Raw genomic sequence first — 25,172 nt, forward strand, 5'->3', positions numbered from 1 at the left:
CAGCCTTTCTGAGTGATTCATGGTAAAGCTAGTACATCCTTTACAGATAACGTGATAGAGTGATCAGTAGACTAGGTGACTCTTGGTATCCAGGGGGGAAATTGTGAGAATGTGGCTGTTCTTAATCAGTAAATCACTTTCATCGAGAGAACTGTGAGAGGATTTTAGAGTAGTGAGCTTGAAAAAACAGTGGGTAAGGGCATCCAAGTTATTTCTATGTGTGCACTTAATGATTCTAATAAGGAAATAGATTTTAGAGCCAGAAAGAATTGTCTGGAATTATTTATCCTTCTGTTGTTGCAAAAATAAATTAGCAAGTCAACGCCCCATTATTTATTTCTCCCTAACACACTCATAAAGAAACTACTCCCTGTCATCACAGCTCGGACTCATCCATTGTAAGGATTTTATTCAACCTGATTGTTTACTGAGTTTTTTGTAGTAGAATAAGCAAAGCCTGCCTTCCCAGTAGGCAGTAAGAGTTAACTCTGCCTGCTGTGTTTCCTCTTTCTAATAGGAGCACTTTAGCAATGCTCATCAGTTGTACTGATTTTCTGTTTTGATTTTTCCATAATAATTAAGTGAATGATATGGAATGCAATCAAGTTTGGCACTAGGGGGTTCATGCAAATGTCTCTTTATTTTTTTACATTTAAAATTTTGTTAAACTTAAGAGGCAAATTATTTGAAGGCAAAGACTGGGTGGGTAGGGGTAGCTCAATATCCAATTTAGAGTTTTGAATATTTTCAGAACGTCTATTTCAAGGAAGCATATCACCACTGTGTTGCCTTTTTTTTTCAGTTGAAATAATGCTCTTTTTTAAAGATTGTGTTTTGTTTTCATTTGCGCTCTAAGATTATAGTGTCAGACAAGATGGCAGAGCTTAAAAGAGAAATGAGGAAGAAAAATATTTATTGAAGTTTTTTCCTTCAGGGTAGACACAAAGGAAAAAAGGTACACACGTTTACTCATCAAAACCTATAGAAGAAAACAAATCAAAAAGGGAAAAGGTATATGAAGTGCCTTACCCACTTGTTTTGATTGCCTATCAGTGACAAGACAAACAAAAGGAAGGACCACCCATGTTTCTGAATATAGGGAAATATTTCATTTCTATACTCCTTTACAGCTCATTGGCACATTTGGGAAATGTCTTCTCCCCCTACCATGTATCAATATAACATATGAATTCTTTCCTCAAATGATTTTAATCAGTTCATGTGAGTTTGCACGATCCTTTCTTCTTGATTTAGCAATTCTTTTTGCTTTGAACATTTTATACTTTAATGTAGATTATTTTTGAACTCAGTTAATTTTCTAATTTTGATTTGGAAAATGCTTTGGGAGTAAGAGACAGAGTGACATATATACAATTTTAAATATACTGATATTTTTCCTTCCATGAATGCCGCCGGCAACTTTGCAGTGCAGTTTGATTTTTCTGTATGCTGAATTTCAGAAGCAACAAGGAGGTGACCAAATTCTGCTTTTTCTTTTTTTTTCTGCCATCCCCTTAGTGAGGTTAAACCCTTCACGGGGCCATGCATCAAGTACAAAACAAAAAGAGATACCAAATTAACGCTAAAATTTTCACATTAAAAGAGAACACAGGGACTTCCCTGGTGGCTTAGTGGTTAAGAATCCGCCTGCCAATTCAGGGGACACGGGTTCGAGCCCTGGTCCGGGAAGATCCCACATGCCGCGGAGCAACTAATCTCGTGAGCCACAACTACTGAGCCTGCGTGCTGCAACTACTGAAGCCCACGAGCCTAGAGCCTGTGCTCCGCAATAAGCAAAGCCGCCGCAGTGAGAAGCCCGTGCACTGCAACGAAGAGTAGCCCCCACTGGCCGCAACCAGAGAAAGTCCACGGGTAGCAGCGAAGACCCAACGGAGCCAAAAATAAAATAAATAAATGAATAAATTCATTAAAAAAAAAGAGAGAGAGAGAACACAGCCTCTTCCTTTTTCTTGGCAGTTTGATTCATTGCTTCCAGCAATTTCCAACTTTACAGACTAAACATTTCTAATTGGGAAATGGATGGTTTGAGTCTGAGTTGGTGACTCAGGATATAAACTTTCCAATTTGGGGTAATTGTTTGTGAGTAGTTGGCAGATTACTGCTGACCAGCTCTTGTTGTCTTTAGGAAAGAATGAAGGTTAAGATACATATTTCACACTTCGTTGAAACAGAATACTTACCTGACATAGATAAGGCAATGAGACAGAGAGATATTTGCCATGCTTATTTGTTACAACCAAAATATAAAAGGTTTACTTTTTTTGATGGATGAGGAAAATAGCACAGTATATTACATGTCCTTAACTGTGAAATGGGGATGATAAAAATACCTACGTAAGTTACTGTGCAGATTAAATAGGTAATTCACGTAAAAGGTTCAGCACTGTGCCTGGCACAGAGTAACAGGTCAGGAAATGTTAGCTGTTATTGTTTATCATCATCATCATTACTTTGTATTTATTTCTGTTAAGTAGCATAGCTTCTTTAATTATATAATGTTAAGCTTCAGATTTTACAACTTCATGATGGTTAGCCTGTGAGAAACATTAGTAATTTGAATTAATTTATAAGCAATATTTTGGCTACTCATTTATGCTTTATATGTTGGAATTATTTCATAATGATTGAAATCTCTCAAAGATTTCACTACCTCTCATAGTGGCTTACACTATCTTTTAATTATCCTACAAATCCATGACCTTTATTCCTTATTCCAAATCAAACATTTTCTTTTGTTTTAGCCTTTGTGGATTTAGAGATAGGTAATTTGTCATAATATACTTAATATACTTGTGCTTATAACAATCTTGATTTTAAAGAACTTAATACTTCCTCATTTAATCTATTGTCTGGAATCTGAAGGATAAACTATTTCCTAAGGTTAGGTGTTTGCCCATATTGTTGTTATTATTTGTTTGTTTTAAGATAAACTTACCTTTTAAAACCACAAGATTATTATTCAATGAATTTGGTTCCCAGACACTAAAAACTGGTAACCTCATGGTGTGGAAAATTAGTACAACTTCTCAAAATGCCAGCTCTCACCCAGAAAATAACTGCTTAGTCCCATAATCTGACCAGTTGTTACTAGTTTCACCAGTTTACCAACAAGCAGGCTAATGCTTGTTTTCTTTTTTTTTTTTTTTTGGCCTCCCGGCATGTGGGATCTTAGTTTCCTGACCGGGGATTGAACCTGCGCCCCTTGCATTGGAAGCGATGAGTCTTAACCACTGGACCGCCAGGGAAATCCTGGATCAGCTATTTCTATGTCCATTTTTATAATGATTACATAAAATCATTTTATATAGTGTGACAAACTTTTCCTCCTCACTAAGGGCCAGGTTCCCCACACCCCTGCCCTCCCCTGCCTCCCAGGAGGAGGGCTTCTGTGCTTCCATCTCCATGAAGGGCTCACCCTCCACCCAAGGGGCCGTATCAGGCATCCCTCCTCACTCTTACTCCCACATCAATCACCAAGTCCTGTCTATTTCGCCTCCTGAAAAACTCCCAGAGTCACTCAGTTCCCTGCAACCCCAGTGTTACTTCCTTATTTCACTCGCAGTGGTGTCTCACCTGACCTCCCTCTAATAGTCTCCTCCTGCAGGTCCCTCACCCCCTGAAGCCAGTGATCTTTCGAATGTCACCCTGTAGCCTTTCCTAGCTCTCGGTAATCCTCGGATGAAGTTCACATACTTTGCAATGTCTTATAAAACCCATGGTGATACGCCCCATATCTTTCTCCAGCTGAGCTAGTTTGAAGCTCCCTAAGTGTGCCTGACCTTCCCTCACCTCCGTTCCCTCTGCCTGGAACATTCTCCTCCCTCTTCTTCTGTCTCCTTTGCAGGCCTAACTCTTCTGAAGATATGTTACTAATTGTTTTTCCTTTTTGGTCTTTCTTCCTCTCGATAGTAATACCAGGTTCATTTTTTCTAACACTGACCGCCAAACACCTTTACACTTTTTTTCTATACACCTATGTAGAAACCTCTATAAAACAGCTGGTTTTGTCTCTGTTCAGCAGATGGGGAGACAGAAGCACTAAATATAAGAAATGTAAATCACAATTATTAAATTATAAAGATCTTGATGGGCAGGGACAGGAACTAGATGTGTGTTTTATGTCCAGTGTTTGCACGGTGCCTAGGATAGAGTGGGCATTCAGTGTACGTTGAATGAATTATTGAATGACTCTCAGTTTAAGCCTGAGGTGCCTCTGTCTTGAGTCAATGGAGCTTCTGTTTCATTATTTATCCTCTAGGACAAATGAGGCCAGATTCCTCTGTGTGCCCTCTTCTTCCAGAAGGGAAATATGCCTGGTGAGAGAATCTGGAAGACTGTGTTGCTCTGAGCTGTTGGGGTAGATTCCTTTAATGTTAGCTGGCATGGAAGAGAAGGTCTCTTGTTATGGTGGCAATTAATGATGATTTGCACTTTTTAGTAATTTACAAAATGGTGACCATCCTGACAACATAAGAAATATCTCTCTCTCCTGGACCGTGAAAGCTGGTGACCCATCATAAATCCAAGACTCGTTATGCATGTTTCAGCCCTAGTAACAACTGGTACTGAATAGTTGATGTGCTCAGAAGAATTCTGTTTGGGTCATTTTAACGCATCTTTAATTTGGATTTTTTTTCTTGTAGGTTGTTCTTCAGAAACAATGGTTATTTCTTTGAACTCATGCCTGGGCTTTATCTGTATACTGTTATGCCACTGGATCAGGACAGCATCATCTCTGAACCTTGAAGACCCTAATGTGTGTAGCCACTGGGAAAGGTAATGGTTTTGAAAGTAGTCTGAGAAATAATTTCTGATAGATTCCTTTGTATACTCTCCTTATCAGTACCATATATAAAATTAGAATTTGAGAAGAGATTATAAAATTACTTATATGTAAAAATCATTAGTTATATGTAATAATTAGATAGTATAATTCACCTTGGTCTTAGAGAATATATATTATGTGAAGAAAACTTGATATACTGATTCTAACACAGGTGCAGTTGTAAGACCAAGGAAAACATTAATAGATTGATTAAAACGACCTCCCTAAGGTCTTCTCCCTGCTCTGTATCTGTTTGCAATAATTTGGTGGAACTGGACCTATGCATGGGAACCAATGAGGGAGCAGTGGAAGACAGTGTGGAATAATATCCTAGAGTGTTGAAATGAATGGCATAAAAAATTGTGCAGTAGGTGGCCTGAAAGGGAGACATGATTTCTGGAGGAACTGGCAAGGCTGCATGGAAGTATTGTCCCCTGAGATGTCTTTGAAGACCTGAATAAGACGAGTAGATGGCAGTGATTGGGTGGGGTTCTAGGATGGAAGGTAGTTTGAAACCAGTGCCATGCAGACCACTAAGGACTGTGCCCAGTAAAACTAGAGTCAATGCAGGATTGAGGAGGGCAAGGTTGAATAGATTATTTGAAAGCAGATGATATAGTATCCAGATCTAGGTGATTTGCAGTAGGAAATACAGAAGAAGTACAAAATAATAGGTCATCTTATAGTCCCTTTTGGAACACAGAAACAGCACAAACCATTTAGTGATACTGCAGTGCCGTCAAATGCAGTTTACCGTGCTCTCACGTGCTACTTGCATTCCTAGGAACGTGTGTATCTTTATCCGAAATTAACATTGCACTTGCAAGTTGTTCAAGCAAATAGAAGGTGTCAAGTACTAGAGATTAATACATATTTGTAATAGCTGTAAGTTCAATGACATCAAACTCTTGGTCTCTTTTTCCTGTCACCTTCAGCATCCTGATGAGTACACCACAGAGTAAACATTCTAATCGCTGTGTCACCCACGGGTGGGATGCACAAAGCTCAGAGTCTTTCAGGCACAGCAGCTGTATTATTCTAGGGGCACACTGGTTCCTCACTCATAGCGTTATTTATCGGTGAGGGCTCGTCCCCAACTCCATTGGCAGTATTACATTCAGGGTAACAAAAACATATTTTCCTGATCAATCAATAGAGTTATGTAGCCTTATGAAACTTTAAGCTGTAGAGGAAATATGAATGTGTAATAAAGTTCTATGTATTTGTGCTATTAACTATGTTATATAGAATTTAAGGGAAGGGACTTCCTATTAATTATCTTTATAATTTTCACAGAACCACTCATAAAACATTTCATCAACAAAATACATAATAAATATGATTAAAGTAATAAAAATGAATTGATGAATACGTGAATAAGAACATATCAAATTTAGAAGAGGGATCGTCCATTGATGGTTGAAGTTCTTGGAGGATGATAGCTTTGGAATGGGAGGAAAAATCAAATTTGTTAGGTACTGTGAGATAAGAATCAAGAGATCTTGGTAATACATTAACTGTGGAGGTGAAAGAGGCAGAAAAGGCTGAGATTTAGAACCTGCTGTGAAAGAGTGGAGGTGTCACTGCACATATGGAAAAATAAAAAGAAGAGAGCTGATTTGACAGGGAAGAGATTATTGTGGTTTTATCATGTTGTATTGATATGATCAGTTTGAAATATGGGCCTGGATGAATGTTTAACTTTTCATTTAAACAAAACATTAAAAAGATATTTCCCCCAGGTTTTCTTTTTTTTTTTTACTGGACGTGTTGGGTCTTCGTTGCTGCACGCAGGGGCTACTCTTTGTTGCGGTGCAAGGGCTTCTCATTGCTGTGGCTTCTCTTGTTGCTGAGCACAGGCTCTAGGCACGCAGATTTCAGTAGTTGTGGCTCGAGGGCTCTAGAACGCAGGCTCAGTAGTTGTGGCGCACGCGCCTAGTTGCTCCGCGGCATGTGGGATCTTCCCAGACCAGGGCTCGAACCCGTATCCCCTGCATTGGCAGGCGGATTCTTAACCACTGCGCCACCAGGGAAGCCCCCCCCTCCCTAGTTTGTTTTGACATTGTCCTATCTTATAATCGTCGTGGACAAAAAGGCCTTATGAAATATAAGAAAGAGTATTGGCTTAGCCCTGTTTTTTTCACTTAAGCAGTCCAGTGATCTTGGATGAGTCTCTTAACATCATCCAATTCAAAGATTTATTGTGAAACTTTCATCAAATAATGTATGAAAGATGTTTTGTAAAATAAAAAGTGCTGGATGAATGTAAAAAAAAAAGAAAAGAGAAATATGTGCCTGAAAGTGTTTGGGAATATAGATTTGGGAGTCTCCAGCATGATGAGAGAACAGATGAGCTCTCCGAGGGAAAGGCTACAAAGAGAAAAGAATCCAAGACTTCAGGTAATCCAGCACCCACTCAGATGTACACATTTTGTCCTGATTTCTTGCTGAATATTTAACCATACTTACCAACACATAATTGCATTGTTCTGTTCACCATTTTAAATTCCCAATGTCTAAAACACTGCCTTGCATATGGCATGTGCTCAGTGAATAATTGTTGAGGAGTAAACTCACCTTCTGGTAGGAAAGGAAATGACTAAATATGGACATCAGTAGTGGGGGTGGGGAGGGGGGAGTGATAGAGAAGGGGCACATTAATCTCTAAACCTAATATAATTCCACTGTTGTACAGGTGATTAGAGTAACCGCTAAAATACTCACTAATGGGGAAGAAATTCAGTGTGGAAAAATAGGAAAATGATGGAGATTTTTTTCCTGTCTATATTTTTCCTATAAACTGCTAAAAAGAAAAATTGACAGCTACAATTTTCTTATTGATAGATTTTCTGTTATAAGGCTAGATAATGATTCTTTGAAGAAAGGTTAAAAAAAAAGTGGAATTGTTTTGGCAAGAATGGAGAAAAGGAGTATAAATTAAAATGATCAAATAAAGGTGCAGCTGACAGGTTCTCCTGTATTTTCAAAAACTGAAATGAGCTTGAATTGAAACAGGGAGAGGAAGATTAGCTTCAAGGACAAAAGTCCTGGTAGTAGGGCCAAGTAGTGCTCATTGTAGGTTTTCCTTACACTAAAGCCCACCTGTCACCAATGGTTCCGAGCCATGGAATCACCTGCAGCCTTGCTTCTCAGAGTGTGGTCTGTGGAGCTGCAGCGGCAGGAACCTCAGCTGGGAGCTTGTTGGAAATGCAGACTCTCAGGTCCCTCCCCAGACCTACTGAATCATTTATTTTCAAATAAAAGTATGCCTCATTTTAATGCAGCAATTGTGATTCTTAGAAGTTATACATGAAAGGAAATGAAGGAAAATGAAATCATTTAAAATACACAAGGGATGCTTGTTATTAAAGGAATTCTGCACAGCATCCTTTTGGAAAATGAATAACTCCATGAATCATCTGTTCCTTCTCCCCATCTCCTTTCCCTGTTGTGTGAGTTTAAGTATTTCCATATAATGGGGTTTCTTCTAAAGAAGGCACAAATGAAGAGAAGGCTTTCTCTGCCCAACCCCTTGGGGGTGGGACACAGGAGTGGTAATAATTGAAGCTGCATTCCTGAAGCGAGCAGAGATAAGAAATGATAATTATTACCATATTTAATTAAAGTAACAAGATAATCTAGGCAGATGAAATGTAATTAACCACTTTGGAATGTGTCCAAGTGATGATGGCTTTTCCCCCCTGTTCTTTGACCTTAAATTAAATCTTGTTGGGGTTCCTCCCTGGACAATACTTAATAGTTTAAAATCACCGTGATGATATGTTTTCAGTGTGTTTGAGAAGATTAAACAAACAAGCAGGAGATAAAGGGTTTTGCATCTTGATGCTGAAAATAGTGTAGAATTGGGACCAGATTCCTTTTATACCACAGTTTGCCACTCACTGTCTGCTTTAGAAGCTTTCAATATTCTACAACATCTGAGAGGGGACAGAGGTACAGGATGCTGTCTGGGGGTCTTGGTGTTAGTACCGGCTCTAGACTGACCACTAGCACTGGGAGCTCGGTGTGGCTTATTTGTGATGAAAATGGGATTGGACTAGACAATTGAGAAGGTTGCTTCCCATTCTGTGACTTTAAGAGCAGCTGCAGATGAACAGGGAGGTGTGGACTATCAAGAGGTACTAATTAAGTTCAAACAGCAGCACTGAGGACCAGAGGAAGTCATCCAGTTCTCAGAGACATTTCCCTTCCTGATGTGGGCACACAGCTTCCAGAAAGTGGCCCCTTGAAAAGTGACAACAACTTAATTGTCTAATGATAGGTGGGTATTGAGCAAATTAGGTGTAGTTGTGAGTATTTGGTAGTCATAATTTGAAGACTATTTACTAACATGGAGAAATGCTTATGATAGCCTTAAATTTAAAAAGTAGGTTTAAAATTATGTGTATAGCATGAGTATGAAAATATAAAAACAAAAAGACAAAACTATAAGTAAAAACTAAAAACCCTAGGGATGGTAAAAGAAGTACAGCAAAATGCTATGTGTGGTTAGGTAAGAGTTATACAGTTCTCTCCCTCTCTTAAAGATTTGTTTTCCAAATTTTCTAGTGTGATTATAATATCATTAAAAATGAAAAGTTGGGGCTTCCCTGGTGGCGCAGTGGTTGAGAGTCCGCCTGCCAATGCAGGGGGCACGGGTTCGTGCCCCGGTCCCGGAAGATCCCACATGCCTCGGAGCGACTGGGCCCGTGAGCCATGACCCTTGAGCCTGCGCGTCCGGAGCCTGTGCTCCACAACGGGAGAGGCCAAAACAGTGAGAGGCCCCGCGTTCGGCAAAAAAAAAAATAAATAAAAAAAATAAAAAAAAAAAAGAGATTGTTTAGAAAAGAAAAAGAATGTATGCAAAAGAACAGAAAAGAAATTTGGGTTGAAAAGGCTTAGAGCCCTTCTCCCGTAAACTTAAGTGGAAGCCTCAGTAGCTGATCAATGTGAAAAGTAATTTATATTCGGTCTGTTCTTCATTGAGTTTGAGACTGAATAATTCTAATTAGAAGTGTCAAGACTGAAGAGAAATGCTCAACCATAATGAATTTTACACTTCGATTTTCCCCAAACTCTCTATATTTCTCTATTAAAGTAAGAGCAGGTTATTTTTAGCATTTACGTGCTGGCCTCTCTTGAGAGCCCTTTGAGGGCAGGAATTGAATAGAATTTATTCAATAAACGTTTGTTGAATTGGAATCCTTAATGGTTTGATTATCCTTTTATAGAGAAGAGCTTTTTTATATCCTAAAAGCAGAGAAGCATCCTGCAAATTAAGCTATTGGTGAGCAGCAAATGTCCAGGAGAGGAAGCTCATGTACTTTAACATTTTCTCTTATTGAAGAAACCTTCCAGGCTGCTAGAAATTAGTGAAAACACTTTTCACGTTTGCTTGTGGAGTCAGCTCCCCCATCACATCCAATGGCGTGTGTTTGGCCAGGGTCCCTTAGTTGATTATCACTTTTGCTCTCCAAGGCATTCAGATCTTAACACTTAACATGGCCTGTGAAATTTTGTGGGAATACTGCATCAGGCCTAGTTCTAACAAACCAATTTAGTTCAGCTAAATTAGTACTATGGAGCCTGGTAGATTACATTTTTTCACCCAAGCAGCATTAATTTAGGGTGGTTTCTTTTTCATTCCCATAGCACATGTGGAAAGTTGTTCTGTTTTGCTCATGGGAATGTAGGACTGCCTAGATGGCAGTTCCACACACACAGGACATTCATTCGCTTTGCTCTCCACTAGAAATGGAATGGAGAAATAATGCTGCAGGCCTTTACAAGCTGCTGGATAGGGAGGGAAAAGAATTGGCGAGGAAGTCTTAGAAATTGCAACAACCTGAACCTCAGGACACTGCTAGGGTTCTGAAGAAAATCTGAATAGCTTCATGTGATATTTCATTCCAAGAACGTTTATATTTTAACTCAGGCCTCTCGCTTTACCCCAAAGGAGTTATATCAGAGATGTAGGCAGTGGCATACTCGACGCTCGTCTGAACCTGTTCCTGCAGGTGTTGTCTGCTGGAATAGAAGGAAGTAGTCATCTGAAATGTATGTTAGAAATGCAGAATGCCAAGTAAGAAGGGATCTCCAAGAACATCTCTGAACCCCTGGTTTTATGATGTGATTGTCAAAACCCCGGGAAGTGAGGTTACCTGCTGAAGGTCAGCCAGGTGCTCAGTGTCAGATCAGGATGATAACCCTGCCTTATTCTAATCCAGTGATTTTTTCACTGGGACTTATTGCATCTGCCTCAGGCTTGTGGAGGATCCCTAAATTTACCTAGAAATCAAGTTGCAGTGTCCCAAAGAATCAAGTACAAACAGTATGAATTGTATGATTAATTCATGGATGTCTCATAATGGCTGAGAGAGACCACTTGGAGAAAGAAATTGCTCTGTTTGTGAGGCCAATACTGCTTAGCTTTTCAAATTAGAAGTTTCTGCTCTCTATCTAACCTGAACTCTTCAGGCTGAAATTTTAACCTCATTCCTTCCGTACCTTCTGTAGTTGATAGTTCCTATTAATTAACTTGGGCTATTGATCTACACCAAGTGAGTCCATGATTGAGGCCCATTTTGTTGTTGTCATTGTTGTTAGCATGAATTAAAGATTTTAGTGGAAATCTTTAAGAGACTGTTAAAGAAAATAGAATAAATTGTTTTGAAAAGAAGATTCTCCAGATTTTCCTGTAGGCAAGAAATCTGAGCTCTTGAGCATGTAATAGACTGCTTTGAAATGAAGAAATATAGGATTGAACATTGAATATTCTTTATATTTCATGGGTGCTTTTCAGCCACATTCTTAGGCCCTTAGGAGTGCATGCTTTTACTCTAACAAGAAGCTGTTAGTGAAAATATGTTGGAAAACAGACTGTTTAAGTAGCAACAGGTTGTTCATATGATTATTTCAGGCTAACTGTCTCAGCCATATGTTTAGAATTGGGTTTAAAGACTTCTTTGTAGCTTCTATGTAGAGGTTGTATATAGTCTTCCATTGCCTAAGAAGTAGGGCAGGCACAAGAAAGAAAATTATTACAAGTTCCAACCAGAGAAATATAGTCTTTCTGATTTTCCAAAATCAGTAGCAAAATGTACTTGGATTGTCTTTTTGCTGATTACCCTTATTATTTGCATGAGGCCTAGATTGAAAACAATTTGTGAAAGGTCTTGATATCCCTGGACCCCGGGGGAGGGGATGGAATTAAATACAGAAAAATATGTGGTGATACGTTTTTAAATTTAGGAATATCAGAGTTTTGGGTGAATAGTAAATGAGATTTTTTTGAACTGTATAGGATGAACCCTTGTCTTTAAAATATATTATTAATATTGGATCTTTTAGGGTTCTAGTACAAATAGAAACCTGAAAAAACCTGAAGATTCTCTGTTAAAGGTCAGTGTGGAGTTGCAAGTGGAGATAATTTAGCCAGTCACTGTTTTTTTGGTACACAGCCTATCAGTAATGTAAGAAAGAGAAATACTGATTCCTTCTCTTTCCTCTTCTTTTCAGCTACTCCGTGACTGTGCAAGAGTCATACCCACATCCCTTTGATCAAATTTACTACACTAGCTGCACTGACATTCTGAACTGGTTTAAATGCACGCGACACAGGTAATGGAAGCTCAGATGTACTTCTGTGTTTGGCAAGCTGGGAAGGAGTCTGATATGAGATATCTCGAGATAAGTGAAGTAGGGAAGTCATGAAACTTGATTCCTTGAAATAAAGTGTAGGTTGGCTTAAATGGACAATCAGTATATTCTTAGCAAATTAGTGAGTTAGCATAATATTGGTCAAAACATATATCCCATGTTTCTTCTTAATTATTTTGGAGTACTTTGCTTTTTATACCTTTATTATATTTAATAGCTTTTTGTATTAAAATATAAAGTCTTGATTTCTAATCAAATTACAGGTCCAATAAAGTAACAATGTGATTTTTCCCCTTTCTATAGAATCAGTTATCGGACAGCCTATCGACATGGAGAAAAAACTATGTATAGGCGCAAATCCCAGTGTTGTCCTGGATTTTATGAGAGCAGGGAAATGTGTGTCCGTAAGTAAGACTTGCATCCCTTGGAGGTTCATTTATTTTTTGCAGTGTTGGTTTGCATTTAGGGGAGGCTGGAACAGAGGCCTGGGGAGATGGGGCATCTTGGATCATTCCCTTTCATTCACTGCTGCTTTCTTGGCCTGTGTAAGGAGGGAAGCATTAACTGTGTCCCTCTGTCCTATGAAAAATCTCCAAATGAATGTCACTTGAGGAGAAAGCAGATGTTGTAGAAAGATGATTCAAGGCAGGATGCTGCGATGTTCATTACAGTCCTTCAATAAATGTCTGTTTGGAAATTGGTCAGGAAGTCATTGAACTTAGGTCACAGAAGAGAACAGAGATATAACCTTCCTGCAGCAGCTCAACAGAGTCCCGAGTCAACTTCTGAAAGGCCAGCATGTTCTTTTCTGATACATAGAATGATACGCTTATTAAAGGTAGAGGAGCTTTCGCAATAGGAAATGACTGTAAGTCTGGGTTACAAAGTAGACCTTTTTTCATTGTCATTTCTCTCCTCCCTCCCCTCCCCATCTCACCAATTCATTTTGTGATGTTTTGTTTTGTTTTTTAACATCTTTTTTGGAGTATAATTGCCTTACAGTGTTGTGTTAGTTTCTGCTGTATAACAAAGTGACTCAGCTATACATATACATATATCCCCATATCCCTTCCCTCTTGCGCCTCCCTCCCACCATCCCTATTCCACCCCTCTAGGTGGTCACAAAGCACCGAGCTGATCTCCCTGTGCTATGCGGCTGCTTCCCATTAGCTAGCTATTTTACATTTGGTAGTGTATATATGTCCATGCCACTCTCTCACTTCGTCCCAGCTTACCCTTCCCCCTCCGTCTTCAAGTCCATTCTCTACATCTTTGAGATGTCTTAAGAGAAGTTTGATGTTTTTTGATGCACTTTAGGAAATCCTAGAATATCATGTGACATGCAGTTTGCAATTGGGGTTTCTTACCATTGTGTTTAGGACACGTAGAAGAGAGCAACAAATACAATTTTATTCAAATATCTTGGCTCAACACAAAGTTAGAGGGACACCTTTGCTTTCTGAGCTGAGATGCTGCTGTTGAGTAGTATAGAGAGAGACAAAGTTCTGCTCTAATTTGGAGGTACTAGGAGTGGTTGGACACATCACTGGGCTTAAAACTCTGCAGAGCTGAGTGATAGCACTGGCTTGGCCATCAATCTTCTGGGTGGCCCTGGATAAACCATTTATAACTCTTTGAGGCTAATTTGCTCTCAAGCAGCAAGGGGGTTTGGACCAGTGTATGTGTCATCTTCCTTCCAATCCCTGGAGTCTATTCTTTATTTATATAGATGGGGTGATTTCTCAAATTTTTATTCAAAACCAAGGCTATACATAATAAATGTTCGTTGAAGAGAAATTATAAAATGTAACTAAGTGAAAAGAAGAAAATACAAATATGTTGTGAATGTCTTTCCTGGTCAGTAAATGAACTTCTGTAACATTTAACAAAAGTCAGTATGTTATTGCATTATAGACGTTTATTTGACTGATCTCAACTCTTGAATATTTACATGATTTCCGAGTTTTAACTATTATGGACTGCTTTAGAAGACATCATTGTGGTTAAATCTTTGTTCATATCCATAATTAATAGGTAAGGATAACTTCCTAATAGTAGAATTGCTGGGTCAGAGGCATACACATATTTCTAAGATGTTTGGTGTTTTTCCAATTTATACCACCACCAGCAGTATAGAATGTCTTTTTGCTTATACCCTGTGGCAATTTTCCGTTTGCTATTTTTTTTCTTTATTTGCATGTGTTTGATTAATAATGATGCTGAATAAGAAAACTTACATGTTTATAATCAAACATCTTAGAGAATAATCATGAAGTGATCTCTGTGGCCCAGGCTGATGGGAAATTTTCAAAGGAAAGCCCTGAATACACACAGAGTGAAGAGTGGGGAGGCTTCGCTGGTTGGGCTGGCCACTATACAGAAGCTTCGGGATGATATTATCTTGGTGCACTTACCAGGGTTCAAACTTACAAATACAATTGTCAGCACACTGAGAAAATAGTTCTGTCTCCCAGGATTCTCTTCTCTTAACCCAGGTCATAGGAACCATCTATAAAGCTGGGATGCTAATTCATTGTTACACAGAACCTGGAGAGGTGCTTACAGTCTCCTAGTCATACCTTTTCTCCTTGAAGGTCTGGCATGTGAAAAACTAGATTTTATTGGCAGCTGATGTGGGGAGTGTGGATCTGAGCAAGGTCAGTTAGAGAGAAAATTTTTAGTGCTTCGTGGTTCCAGCTTCCCAGAGCCCAACACCGCCATCATTTTATTCAGTAGTGCAGCCTGCCTCAGAAAGCAAGGCTATCCCACAGCACCATCATACCTGGTAAAAATTATTGCCGTCATATGATGGTAAAGATAACTCTTCCTTGATCTCACACAAGACAGGTTGCAAGGTGTCCTCCTGACCGCTTGGATGGACACCTCTAGAATTTGCCTCTAAAATTCTCCTTTTCTAAGCCTTCTTGGATGACCAACTGTTCCTGGAGACTGAAATATTTTTTCTTCAGATATGTTAATATATTTAATCAGCTTACTGTCTAGTCTCAAAGGCCTAGAAGCTATTTGATCTCTTTAAGGGTATTTTGCATGTCTCCACTCTGATGTCTTGATTTCACAGCTTAACCCCAGAGGACAATCATGCTTCCCTGATTTCCTTGTTCTTGGGGATGCCACTGGTAAATCTTCTGTTCTCTCAACAGCTGACACTAGTGAGGCACCCTTGTGGACAGAGAAGGAAGAGAGAACACATGATTCTTTGTTCTGCTTTCATAATCTGTTTTTCAACTAGGTTTTGCTGCCAGGCACCTAGCACTGTCACCATTTTAACTGTTTCCAGCAAGTTATCAAAAGGAATTGAAACACAGGAATTGATAATAATTTTAGTTTAATTTTGGTAATCAGTTTACCTAGAAGGCAAAAAAAGGATGGTTTCACATAACCACCTGTATTAGGAAAATAGTTTCTTTTAGGTGTCTGGGGTATCTCCCCTGGAGAGAAAGTTCCATCCTCCCATCCCTCTCCACCCCTGCTGCATCCTGCCCAAGATTATGCATCTCTGCTAAACTCTCAGGCTGTGCAGAAGCTGCTGGTCCACAGAGCACACTTTGGGTAACAAGGGTCTGTGTTCAGAAGACAGACATGTACCATCAGGCAGGAAGATCCAAAATGGAGTGTTCAGGGAATAACGTGGTTAGAAGCCTTTCCTAAGAATCTGGTCGGAGAAAAAGAATGAATTGGAAAATCTTCCAAGGAGAAAATACTAGACATGAAGATGTCTATGATTCCTTCCTGAGGTTTTAACCGGTTCATAAAATTAATTAAGCTTGTAAGTGTATTCATTTTTCAGAGTTACTATTATTGCCTAATTGTGTGTTTCATTGCTTTTTTAAAAACTGGAATATCATTTATTTACTTTCTTGACTTTTTAAAATATTTGAAATAATAGAGTTGTCATACACTATCATGTTAGTTTCAGGTTACTACATAGTGATTTGACATTTCTATATATGAAGAAATGATCTCCAGGATAAGCCTAGTAACTATGTGTCCCCATACAAAGTTATTACAACATCATTGACCATATTCCTTATGCTGTATATTACTTACATACCTGTGGTTTATTTATTTTATAACTGGAGAGTTTTACTTCTTAATCGCCTTCACCTATTTCACCCCCACCCCCTCCTCCCAGAAACCACTCATTTGTTCTTTGTATCTATGATTCTGTTTTCATTTTATTTTGTTTTTAGATTCCACATATAATTGACATTATACAGTATTTGTCTTTTCTGTCTGACTTATTTTACTTAGTATAACACCCTCTATTCATTTTGTTGCAAATGGCAAGATTTCATTCTCTTTTATCTGAATAGTATTCCACTATATATGTATATCACATCTTTATCCATTTATCCATTGATGGACACTAGGTTGTTTCCACATGTTGGCCTTTGTAAATAATGCTGCAGTGAGCATGGGGCGGCAGATATCTTTTTGTGTTAATGTTTTGTTTCCTTCAGATAAATATGCAGAAGTGGAATTGCTAGACCACATTGTAGTTCTATTTTGAATTTTCTGAGGAACTTCCATATTTCCATAGTGGCTGTACTAATTTATGTTCCCACCAGCATTGCTTTTCTCCACATCCTTGCCAACACTTGTTATATCTTGTTTTTTTGATGATAGCTATTCTAACAGATGTGAGGTGATGTCTAATTGTGGTTTTGATATGCATTTCCCTGATGATTAGTGATGATGAGCACCTTTTCACATACCTGTTGGCCATCTGTATATCTTCTTTAGAAAAATATATATTCAAATCCTCTGCCCATTTTTTGATCAGATTTTTTGGTTTATTTTTGCTTGTTGATGGTTTTGTTTGTATTTGCTTTGCAATGGCTTTTTAGTTTGGTGGAGTCTCAGTTGTTCATTTTTGCTTTTGTTGTCTTTGCTTTTGGTGCCAAATCCAAAAAATCATCACCACAACCCCATGTCAAGGAGCTTACCACCTATGTTTTCTTCTAAGAGTTTTATCATTTCAGGTCTTGCGCTCAAGTCTTTAATCCATTTTGAGTTGATTTTTGTGTATGGTGTAAGATATGGTCCAGTTTCATTTTTTGCATGGGGCTGTCCAGTTTTTCCAACATCATTTATTGAAGAGACTGTTCTTTCCCTCTTGTATGTTCTTGGCTCTTTTGTTGTAAATTAATTGACCACACATATATGCATGGGTTTGTTTCTGGACTCTCTATCTGTTCCATTGATCTATGTGCCTGTTTTTGTGCCAGTACCATGCTGTCTTGATTACTATAGCTTTGTAATAAAGTTTGAAATCACAGCGTGTGATACCTCTAGCTTTGTTCTTTTTTCTCAAGGTTGCTTTAGCTCTTTGGGGTCTTTTGTGGTTCCACACAAATTTTAGGATTGATTTTTCTATTTCGGTGAAAAATGCCATTGGAATTTTGATAGGGATTGAATTGAATCTGTAGATGGCTTTGAGTAGTATGGACATTTTAACAATATTAATTCTTCCAAACATGAGCATGGAATGTATCAAATATATTTGAGTCAGGTTTTATGTATTTGTGTCTTCTTCAGTTTCTTTCATCAATGTCTTATAGTTTTTAGTGTGCAGGTCTTTCACCTCTTTGGTTAAATTGTTTCTAGATTTTTTTATTCTTTTTGATGACATTATAAATGGAATTTTTTCTTACTTTCTTTTAAAGTTAGTGTTAATAATTAATTTTGATTTACTAAAGTTATAAATCTAAAACCTAGTTGTTTCTTGACATAGAAACCAAACTTACGGTTCCCAAAGGGGAAACGGAGGGTGGGAGGATAAATTAGGAGTATGGGATTAACAGTTACAAACTACTATACATAAAATAGATAAGCAACAAAGATTTACTGTATAACACAGGGAACTATATTCAGTATCTTATAACAACCTATAATGGAAGATAATCTGAAAAAATATATATATGTAGCTGAATCACTTTGCTGTACACCTGAAACTAACACAGTATTGTAAATCAACTATAGGTCAATAAAAAAAAAATAAACAACAGCAACAACAACAAAACCTAGTTGTTTCTTAAGCTAAAATCACCTTACAGGTGTTTCATTCATCAGTCTAACAAAATTTAACAAACACATAAACATAAAAGGGCCTTTGACTAATGTTTTACATATTTAAACACCATCAAGTTTTTAAAATGGAATTTGTATATTTAATAAATTTGAATCCTATTTTAAATAATCCGGCTTTTAGGGTGACAAACGATCCCATGTGCTTAAATAATTTTTGTAAATCTAATAAGTTCAACTTATTAATAAGGTGGAATCTTAAATTCTCTTAAATGTTCTAATATTGTATTTGTAAAATTTCAACTTTAACATTTCTAATCAGTTATTTCACTACACTTTTAAAAAATGAAATTAGAAGACCAGCCCCTTGTTGCAATAGACCACATTCTTTTATGTATTATAATTATCTTCTCAAAACAAAAGTTATAAACACTATAGATTTTGATTCTCACACACGTTTCTATATTAAATTCAAAATATTCACACAGCTGACGGATACCCCCTAAGCAAATAATTATATCATCTCATTTTTTTTGGGGGGGGGTTATTTTAAAATAGTATTCTGGTGGTCTCTTTTCAGTTTGCTAATATTATTTAGTTAGTTAGCTAATTGTAGTAAAAACTACATAACATTAAATTTGCCGTCTTAATCATTTTTAAGTGTACAGTTCAGTGGTGTTAAGTGTATTCACATTGTTTTACAACAGACCTCTAGAACTTTTTCATTTTTCAAAACTGAAACTCTATACCCATTAAAACCTAATTTCCCCTCTCCCCTACCTTCAGCTCTTAGAGACCACATTTTTACTTCTACTTTATATTTCTAGGATTTTGACTACTTTAGATACTTTATATGAGTGGAATCATGGATTTATTTCACTTAGTGTAATGTCCTCAAGATTTATCCGTGTTGTAGCCTGTGATAGGATTTCCTTTTTGTTTTAAGGCTACATAATATTCTTTTGTATTGTTTTCTGAAGTTTCTTAAATACCAGAGAACATGTTCTTTGATTAACTGCCTTGACCAAACATACTGAGCCCTTTATCTACTCTAGATGTTGTATCCTGTATTCCTTAGATTTAAGACATATGATTTAATAGTCCTAGTTTTCAAGTTAGATTACAACCCTCTACCCAGTTGGCTATACCAATTGATTGAATTTTGTGTATCTTTAGTCATTAAGATATATAAATGTATTTTTTGGCCTAACTTTAACTACCATGATAATTGCTACAATTATCTTTTCTTTTCATATAATTCTTATCTTTTATGACCACACATCTCTTGTAAATATTGGTATCTGGTTACATTTTGCAAATCTCATAGCTGTGTTTGAATGTGAAATCGCAACCTCTAAAGTCATCTTGTTCATCCTCTTCCACCTTGCCTTGGTGCTGATCCCATGTATTGTCTGAAGTCACAAGGGTGTCAGTTGTCTGGCTTTTCCTCCAGAGTATTAATTTCCTCCACAAGATCACCAATCTCCAGACAATTCTCATCTTCCATCTTCTCAGCCCCCATACCCCAAGATTTCATATAGTTCTCTAATTTAGAATTTTGACCTTGTTCCCAAAATGAAAAGATGCATAACACAAATTGGCTTAAACATAGTGCTTTCCAGGATTACCTGTTAACATCTATTTCCTCCTCACTGTTTTGCCTGCCTCACTTATGTTTTCTTCCTTTCTTCTTTCTTTCCTTTCTGCATTCCCTCCTACCTACCTGCTTATTCTAATGTTTGACACTTAAAGATGCTCACTGCAGCCACTAAACTATCTTGTATCTCTTTGCACATGCAAAAGATTAATAAGACAAATTTAGTGGGGTTTCTGGGACAAAGAGTATGCATGTTGTAACAGTAAGATTAGGTTTGGCTATGAGTAAAACTCTGTTTCTTTCTCACATGAGTCCAGAGGTTGGTAAACCAATAAGGAACCCAGGCAATTTCCACCTTTCTGCTCCACCACGTCTAGGGTGGAGCCTTCATCTTCATGTGCCATTATTGATCACCCCACATCAATCTAGGTCCCAAGCAATGGATGGAAGAGGCAGGAGAAAGAGGCAAATGACAATGCCAGCTGTTTCCTGAGGAGAGTTTCTAGAAGTGATCACATTCCATTTCTGCTTTGACTAGACCTTAGTCATATGACCTCACCAAGCTATAAGGGCATCTTTATTCTGGGTGGTCAGGGGCCCAGTAAAAATATATTTCTGTAGGAAGGGAATAATGGATATTGGGAGAAAGGAGAAATCTGAGTCACATTTTAAGACTTTTTGATACAAACTTCCAAATTGCTGTCTAGACAGGTTCTAATAACTTGCATGCCCACAAGGAGTATATGAGGGTGCCCACTTCCCCATATCCTCACCAACATTAGGCATTATTATTTCTTTCAACCTGTTGGGTGACAAAAATGGTACCTTGCTTTACTTTGCATTTCCTTAATTATTATGCTGTTCTCTTAAGAAATATATGTTTGTTAGTCACTTGTATTTTGGCTTCAAGGGGGATAAAGTGAGAGTGCTTTGTGTCTCAAGAGCCATAGAAATGCTGGGTAGAAACAACAGGTGTCAGTGGAGAGAGAAATGTGCTGATTTCCAGGCTGGTAAAAGAGATAGTTTGAGACTGAGACTTGAATAACAAATGCCACGGGCCAAGCCAGCAAAAGACCCAGGCCCTTCAGGGCCCCTTACCCTTACCACCATCTCTGGGATCCATTCTCTCCTAACCCCAAAGTCCACAGGTCCCTCTCTCCCAAGGCCTCAACTGTTTGTAGCTCTGGGAATGGCTTGGAGCCAGGGCAGCCCCTTGTCTTCTCCCACAGCCCCCACCATGAGCCCTGAGGAGAGAAGCATGATCCCTGCTACCATGGCAGCGAGGGGAGCTCTAGGGAGCCCTAGACAGTGATATGCAAACTCCCAGGTCTGCGGAAAGGAGCTGAGACCCAGACTCGTGATCTCCACAGTCCTGTACTTGAGGAGTATATAAGGATTTGAGGCTGCCCTAGGCATCCAAACCATTATTTACAACACTAGAACTTTAGGAAGATGTGTTTGGCCATACACACAACTGATTTCCAAACACATCTTTGGAACCTGACCTCTTAGCAAGTGGGAGTTGCCTGTAAATTTGGTTTCATGGGACTAGGAAAAGCTCACAGGACAACAGCAGAGTGGGAAGTTGGCAGCTATCCCTCTGTGGGAAGGATTGGCTAATCCTGAGATGAGGCTAGTAATACATTTTCCCTCCCATTTCCTTTACTGATGGCAGAGAAAGCAGATCACTGGAAGCAAGGCTGCTTGCCGCAGAATCGTGAATGGACAAAGGGCATGGCCTGGGGTCCCTTCTCTGGTGCAGCTCCCATCCTTTTGCCCAGATGCCCAGTCTTCTGCTGCTGGATGCTGCTGCAGAGGAAAGGACTGTTGTGATGAATGTTTCCTTTGCGGTGGACTTGACTCTGTTACCCTGTTTTTGTTAGATTGTGGAGGTCAAATGCTAACTTCAAATTAAAGCTATAATGGGGGCATCCTGGGCAGTGTGGCTTACAGGGAAGACGCAGGAAGAGGTTTGGGGCCTGGGTCGCCACCCTGTTGCCTTGTAGGCCAGCCCTGATGGTAGAGGATCAGTTCCCATGGATGTGCCCTGGCTGTCTTTGGCAATCATTAAGAGAACTTTGGAACTGTAAATAAGAAGGCTTCACTCCCGCACACTGAACTGTATATGATTTCCTGTGTTTAGTAGAGAGGAGTGTGACAATTGATTACCATAGCACTGAATGAATATTCACAGCTGATTTTTAACTTGGCCACTTTTGTGAAAAAACTGAACTGGCTAGAACTCTGGTCAGTGTTTATATAAAAAATATTTCCTGCTGATGAACTTTACTCTTGTTTGAATGCCATGTTTCAATAAGCAATGGGTTTTAAACCCAAGTTTTGGGTTAAGGGCTTAAAGACATCTGCAGCTCACTTGCCCAGGACTATTTTCCTTCCAGAAGACTGAAATGCCACACAGGGGGCACGTTAGGGACGCAGTTAGGCTATTTGCCACATAACTCATATGTTTCCACCTATTTCTTCCTTTTATATTGGAATATTATGTTGTATTAGACTGGAATTAACAAAGAGCTTCCCTTTTGGGAGAGAGGGTAACATTTCTTAGAAGCGGCTACCTCGAACATTGTGTTTGGAAGGATTTTGAGGCCATGTCTATGCTAAGAGAGAAAACAGAGTGACTCATTAATGATTTCTGTCATGGTCATTGGGTGGCCTGAGTGCCCCACATTTGCAATCCCTGTATTAGACTCTGTCTGGCATCCTATGACATTTTGGACCTCTTGAGTCATGGAGATATCAGTTGAGATTCCTGAATCATGCACCTGGTCATAGGCTTCTGTTATACCTAACTTCTCCATTTAACTGGGAAGTTATATGTACTATTCCTGTTCTTGTCTCCAGGCAGAATGCATTTCCTCTTTGTGAGCTGGAATATTTAGCAAGTTAACTCGGGATAATATTGTAGGTAATTTTATTTAGGGAGTGGAAAAAGGTTTTCAATGGCCACATTTTGCCTCAGTGTCAGCCATCGGAGGGTCTGATGGCGGGGGAATCGCAGGCTTGAGGAACTGGCCAAATGGTCAAGGCTTTTGGGAAGAGCTGCCCTGCAGGTACTTGTTTCTCCCACCTGGAGAGGATGGAGGGACACCTTTAATTCTTTATCCAGGCTTCATGTTATTTTGGTCTTTTGCTGCTGAAAAGTCTTGGGCTCAGATTTTTCAGGATGAGAAGAGCTAGAGTGCAGCCTTGTTTTGGGGGGCTATGAAGATTCAGTCTTTGGTAGAGGGCTGTTTTGCGGTGAGCTGGGCTTCTCTGGGGGATTCCTGGGAGCATGGTGAGAATTTAGGGGAGGAGGGGCAATCAGAGCCTTCTGCTCTGGATTTGTTTGAGTCTCACACTCACAAGTTTGTTTAGTAATAAAGTTGTGATCTTGTCAAATATTTCCAAACAACCTTAGTGTGTAGATTATTTTAAGCAGACCCTTTTGAGTATAGATAAAAGTGAGACAATCCTGTTAAGCTATCCAGAGAAACCATGAACTGACAGCAAAATCAGATGGTATTCCTAAGTACACCTACCCATGATGCCCTTTCTGCCACTGGCAGTGGATTTTTTCATGTTTCCATAGGGACCCTGTATTCTGTTGCCATGGACCCCGACTTGGTTCAGAGGAATGTACCAGTAAATACTGGGAAAGATTCTTTGTCAACATACTGCACCAGCAGAAATTCCAATTTTCCCACACATCTATTGGAATCTAATGTTTTCTGGTTTTGGTCATTGGTGTCTGCTAGTAGTGAAGACTGGATATATGATAATCAATGCAGGGAACCTTTTTTGCTTTATTGATTATAAATGCTTGCTCACTACTTAGGGTTTTATAGATAGAAATCATGAATTTAATAATGATAATGAAAACCACTATGAATTCAAGATAGCCTCCATCTAAACAGATGGAAATCTTGTCTGCTGCCTGCTTTTTCCTTAAGGAAGCCTGACTTTAGAGTCCCATGGAGACAGGGCCAAAGGGAAACAATGGAAAGCTTTACCTTATCTCTAGAAAATGAGTTTCTGCAATTTCAGTCTGTGTAGGACAGGTAGAATTTTTACAGTCCTAATAATGTATGCAGTCTCCTTACAGGGATAGATAATAGCTAATGTAGAAGCTCAGAACTGAGAAGCAATTGTTTATTGCACTGTGGTTCAAATATTGTTAGAGAAAACTAAAAGTAACTGAAAAATTACACTTTGATCTAAGTGACCAACCACAAAACATTAACAAGACCAGGTGATGACAGAACTTGCATTTTTTAGTCTGGGATAGCACTTTTACAGGTAATCCAGTGGTAAACCTAGTACATCCCTCCAACCACACACACAGATGCTAAGAGGAAAGGGAGACTGATGCACAGATACAGGCAATGCTCCATGGGCACTGTTCTTTTCTTAAGCTACAGTAATATCCCAAGTTCCAGATGTTGTTTTTTTCTTGATGAATAATTCTTAAAAAGATTTAAAGGAAATCATCTAGAGCTCCAAGAGAACTATCATATAGAAAAGCAGTCTTCTTAGCTAGGTCACAGAAGGCAGCATGATCTGAAGGTGGACCTCCCTGGCCAGCTGGGCTCACTGGAGGGGCAAAAGCTGTATGACAAGTCTAAAGATATGTCACCCAAACTGAGGTTTAAGCTTTAAAAACAACTGAGTTAATTTATTGAACTCAGCATGTAATTGAGGGACAGAAAAAGAAATGTGCTACCTCAAATGAAATCCATCTGTTGATCCAGGGAGGAGAATAGGTTTCCAGAAACTTGGACCCTGGGTATTATCTGTAGCTGCGTGCCCCAAGTGTGAACTACTGAGTACTCTTCTTGAAGAATTCACTGTTGCATTATCCAGTAAAATTGGGAAATGCCTTGTGCTGGATCCCCTTTATCAAAAATTCATATTTGACATGTAAATTTTTATTGAAGACTTCGGGAATAATTGGAGTAAATGCATGTCTCAAACTTATTTGGCCATAAAATTCCCTACCTCTCCACCCCTCTTTTCTATTTCTTC

General features: G+C 38.7%; 1 protein-coding gene across 3 annotated transcripts in view; it reads left to right on the forward strand.

Annotated features, from left to right (window-relative positions):
- Positions 1 to 25,172, forward strand: part of MEGF10 (multiple EGF like domains 10) — a 163,301-nt gene that overhangs the window by 34,105 nt on the left and 104,024 nt on the right. For all 3 annotated transcript variants that reach the window (XM_060296162.1, XM_060296164.1, XM_060296163.1), the window contains exons 2-4: positions 4,665 to 4,797; positions 12,365 to 12,466; positions 12,809 to 12,909. In XM_060296162.1, the coding sequence (XP_060152145.1) occupies positions 4,682 to 4,797; positions 12,365 to 12,466; positions 12,809 to 12,909 (319 nt within the window). In that variant the 5' untranslated portion in view covers positions 4,665 to 4,681. The remainder of the gene's footprint in view (positions 1 to 4,664; positions 4,798 to 12,364; positions 12,467 to 12,808; positions 12,910 to 25,172) is intronic.

This window comes from Globicephala melas, chromosome 3, assembly GCF_963455315.2.
Source record: "Globicephala melas chromosome 3, mGloMel1.2, whole genome shotgun sequence".
Lineage (NCBI taxonomy): Eukaryota > Metazoa > Chordata > Mammalia > Artiodactyla > Delphinidae > Globicephala > Globicephala melas.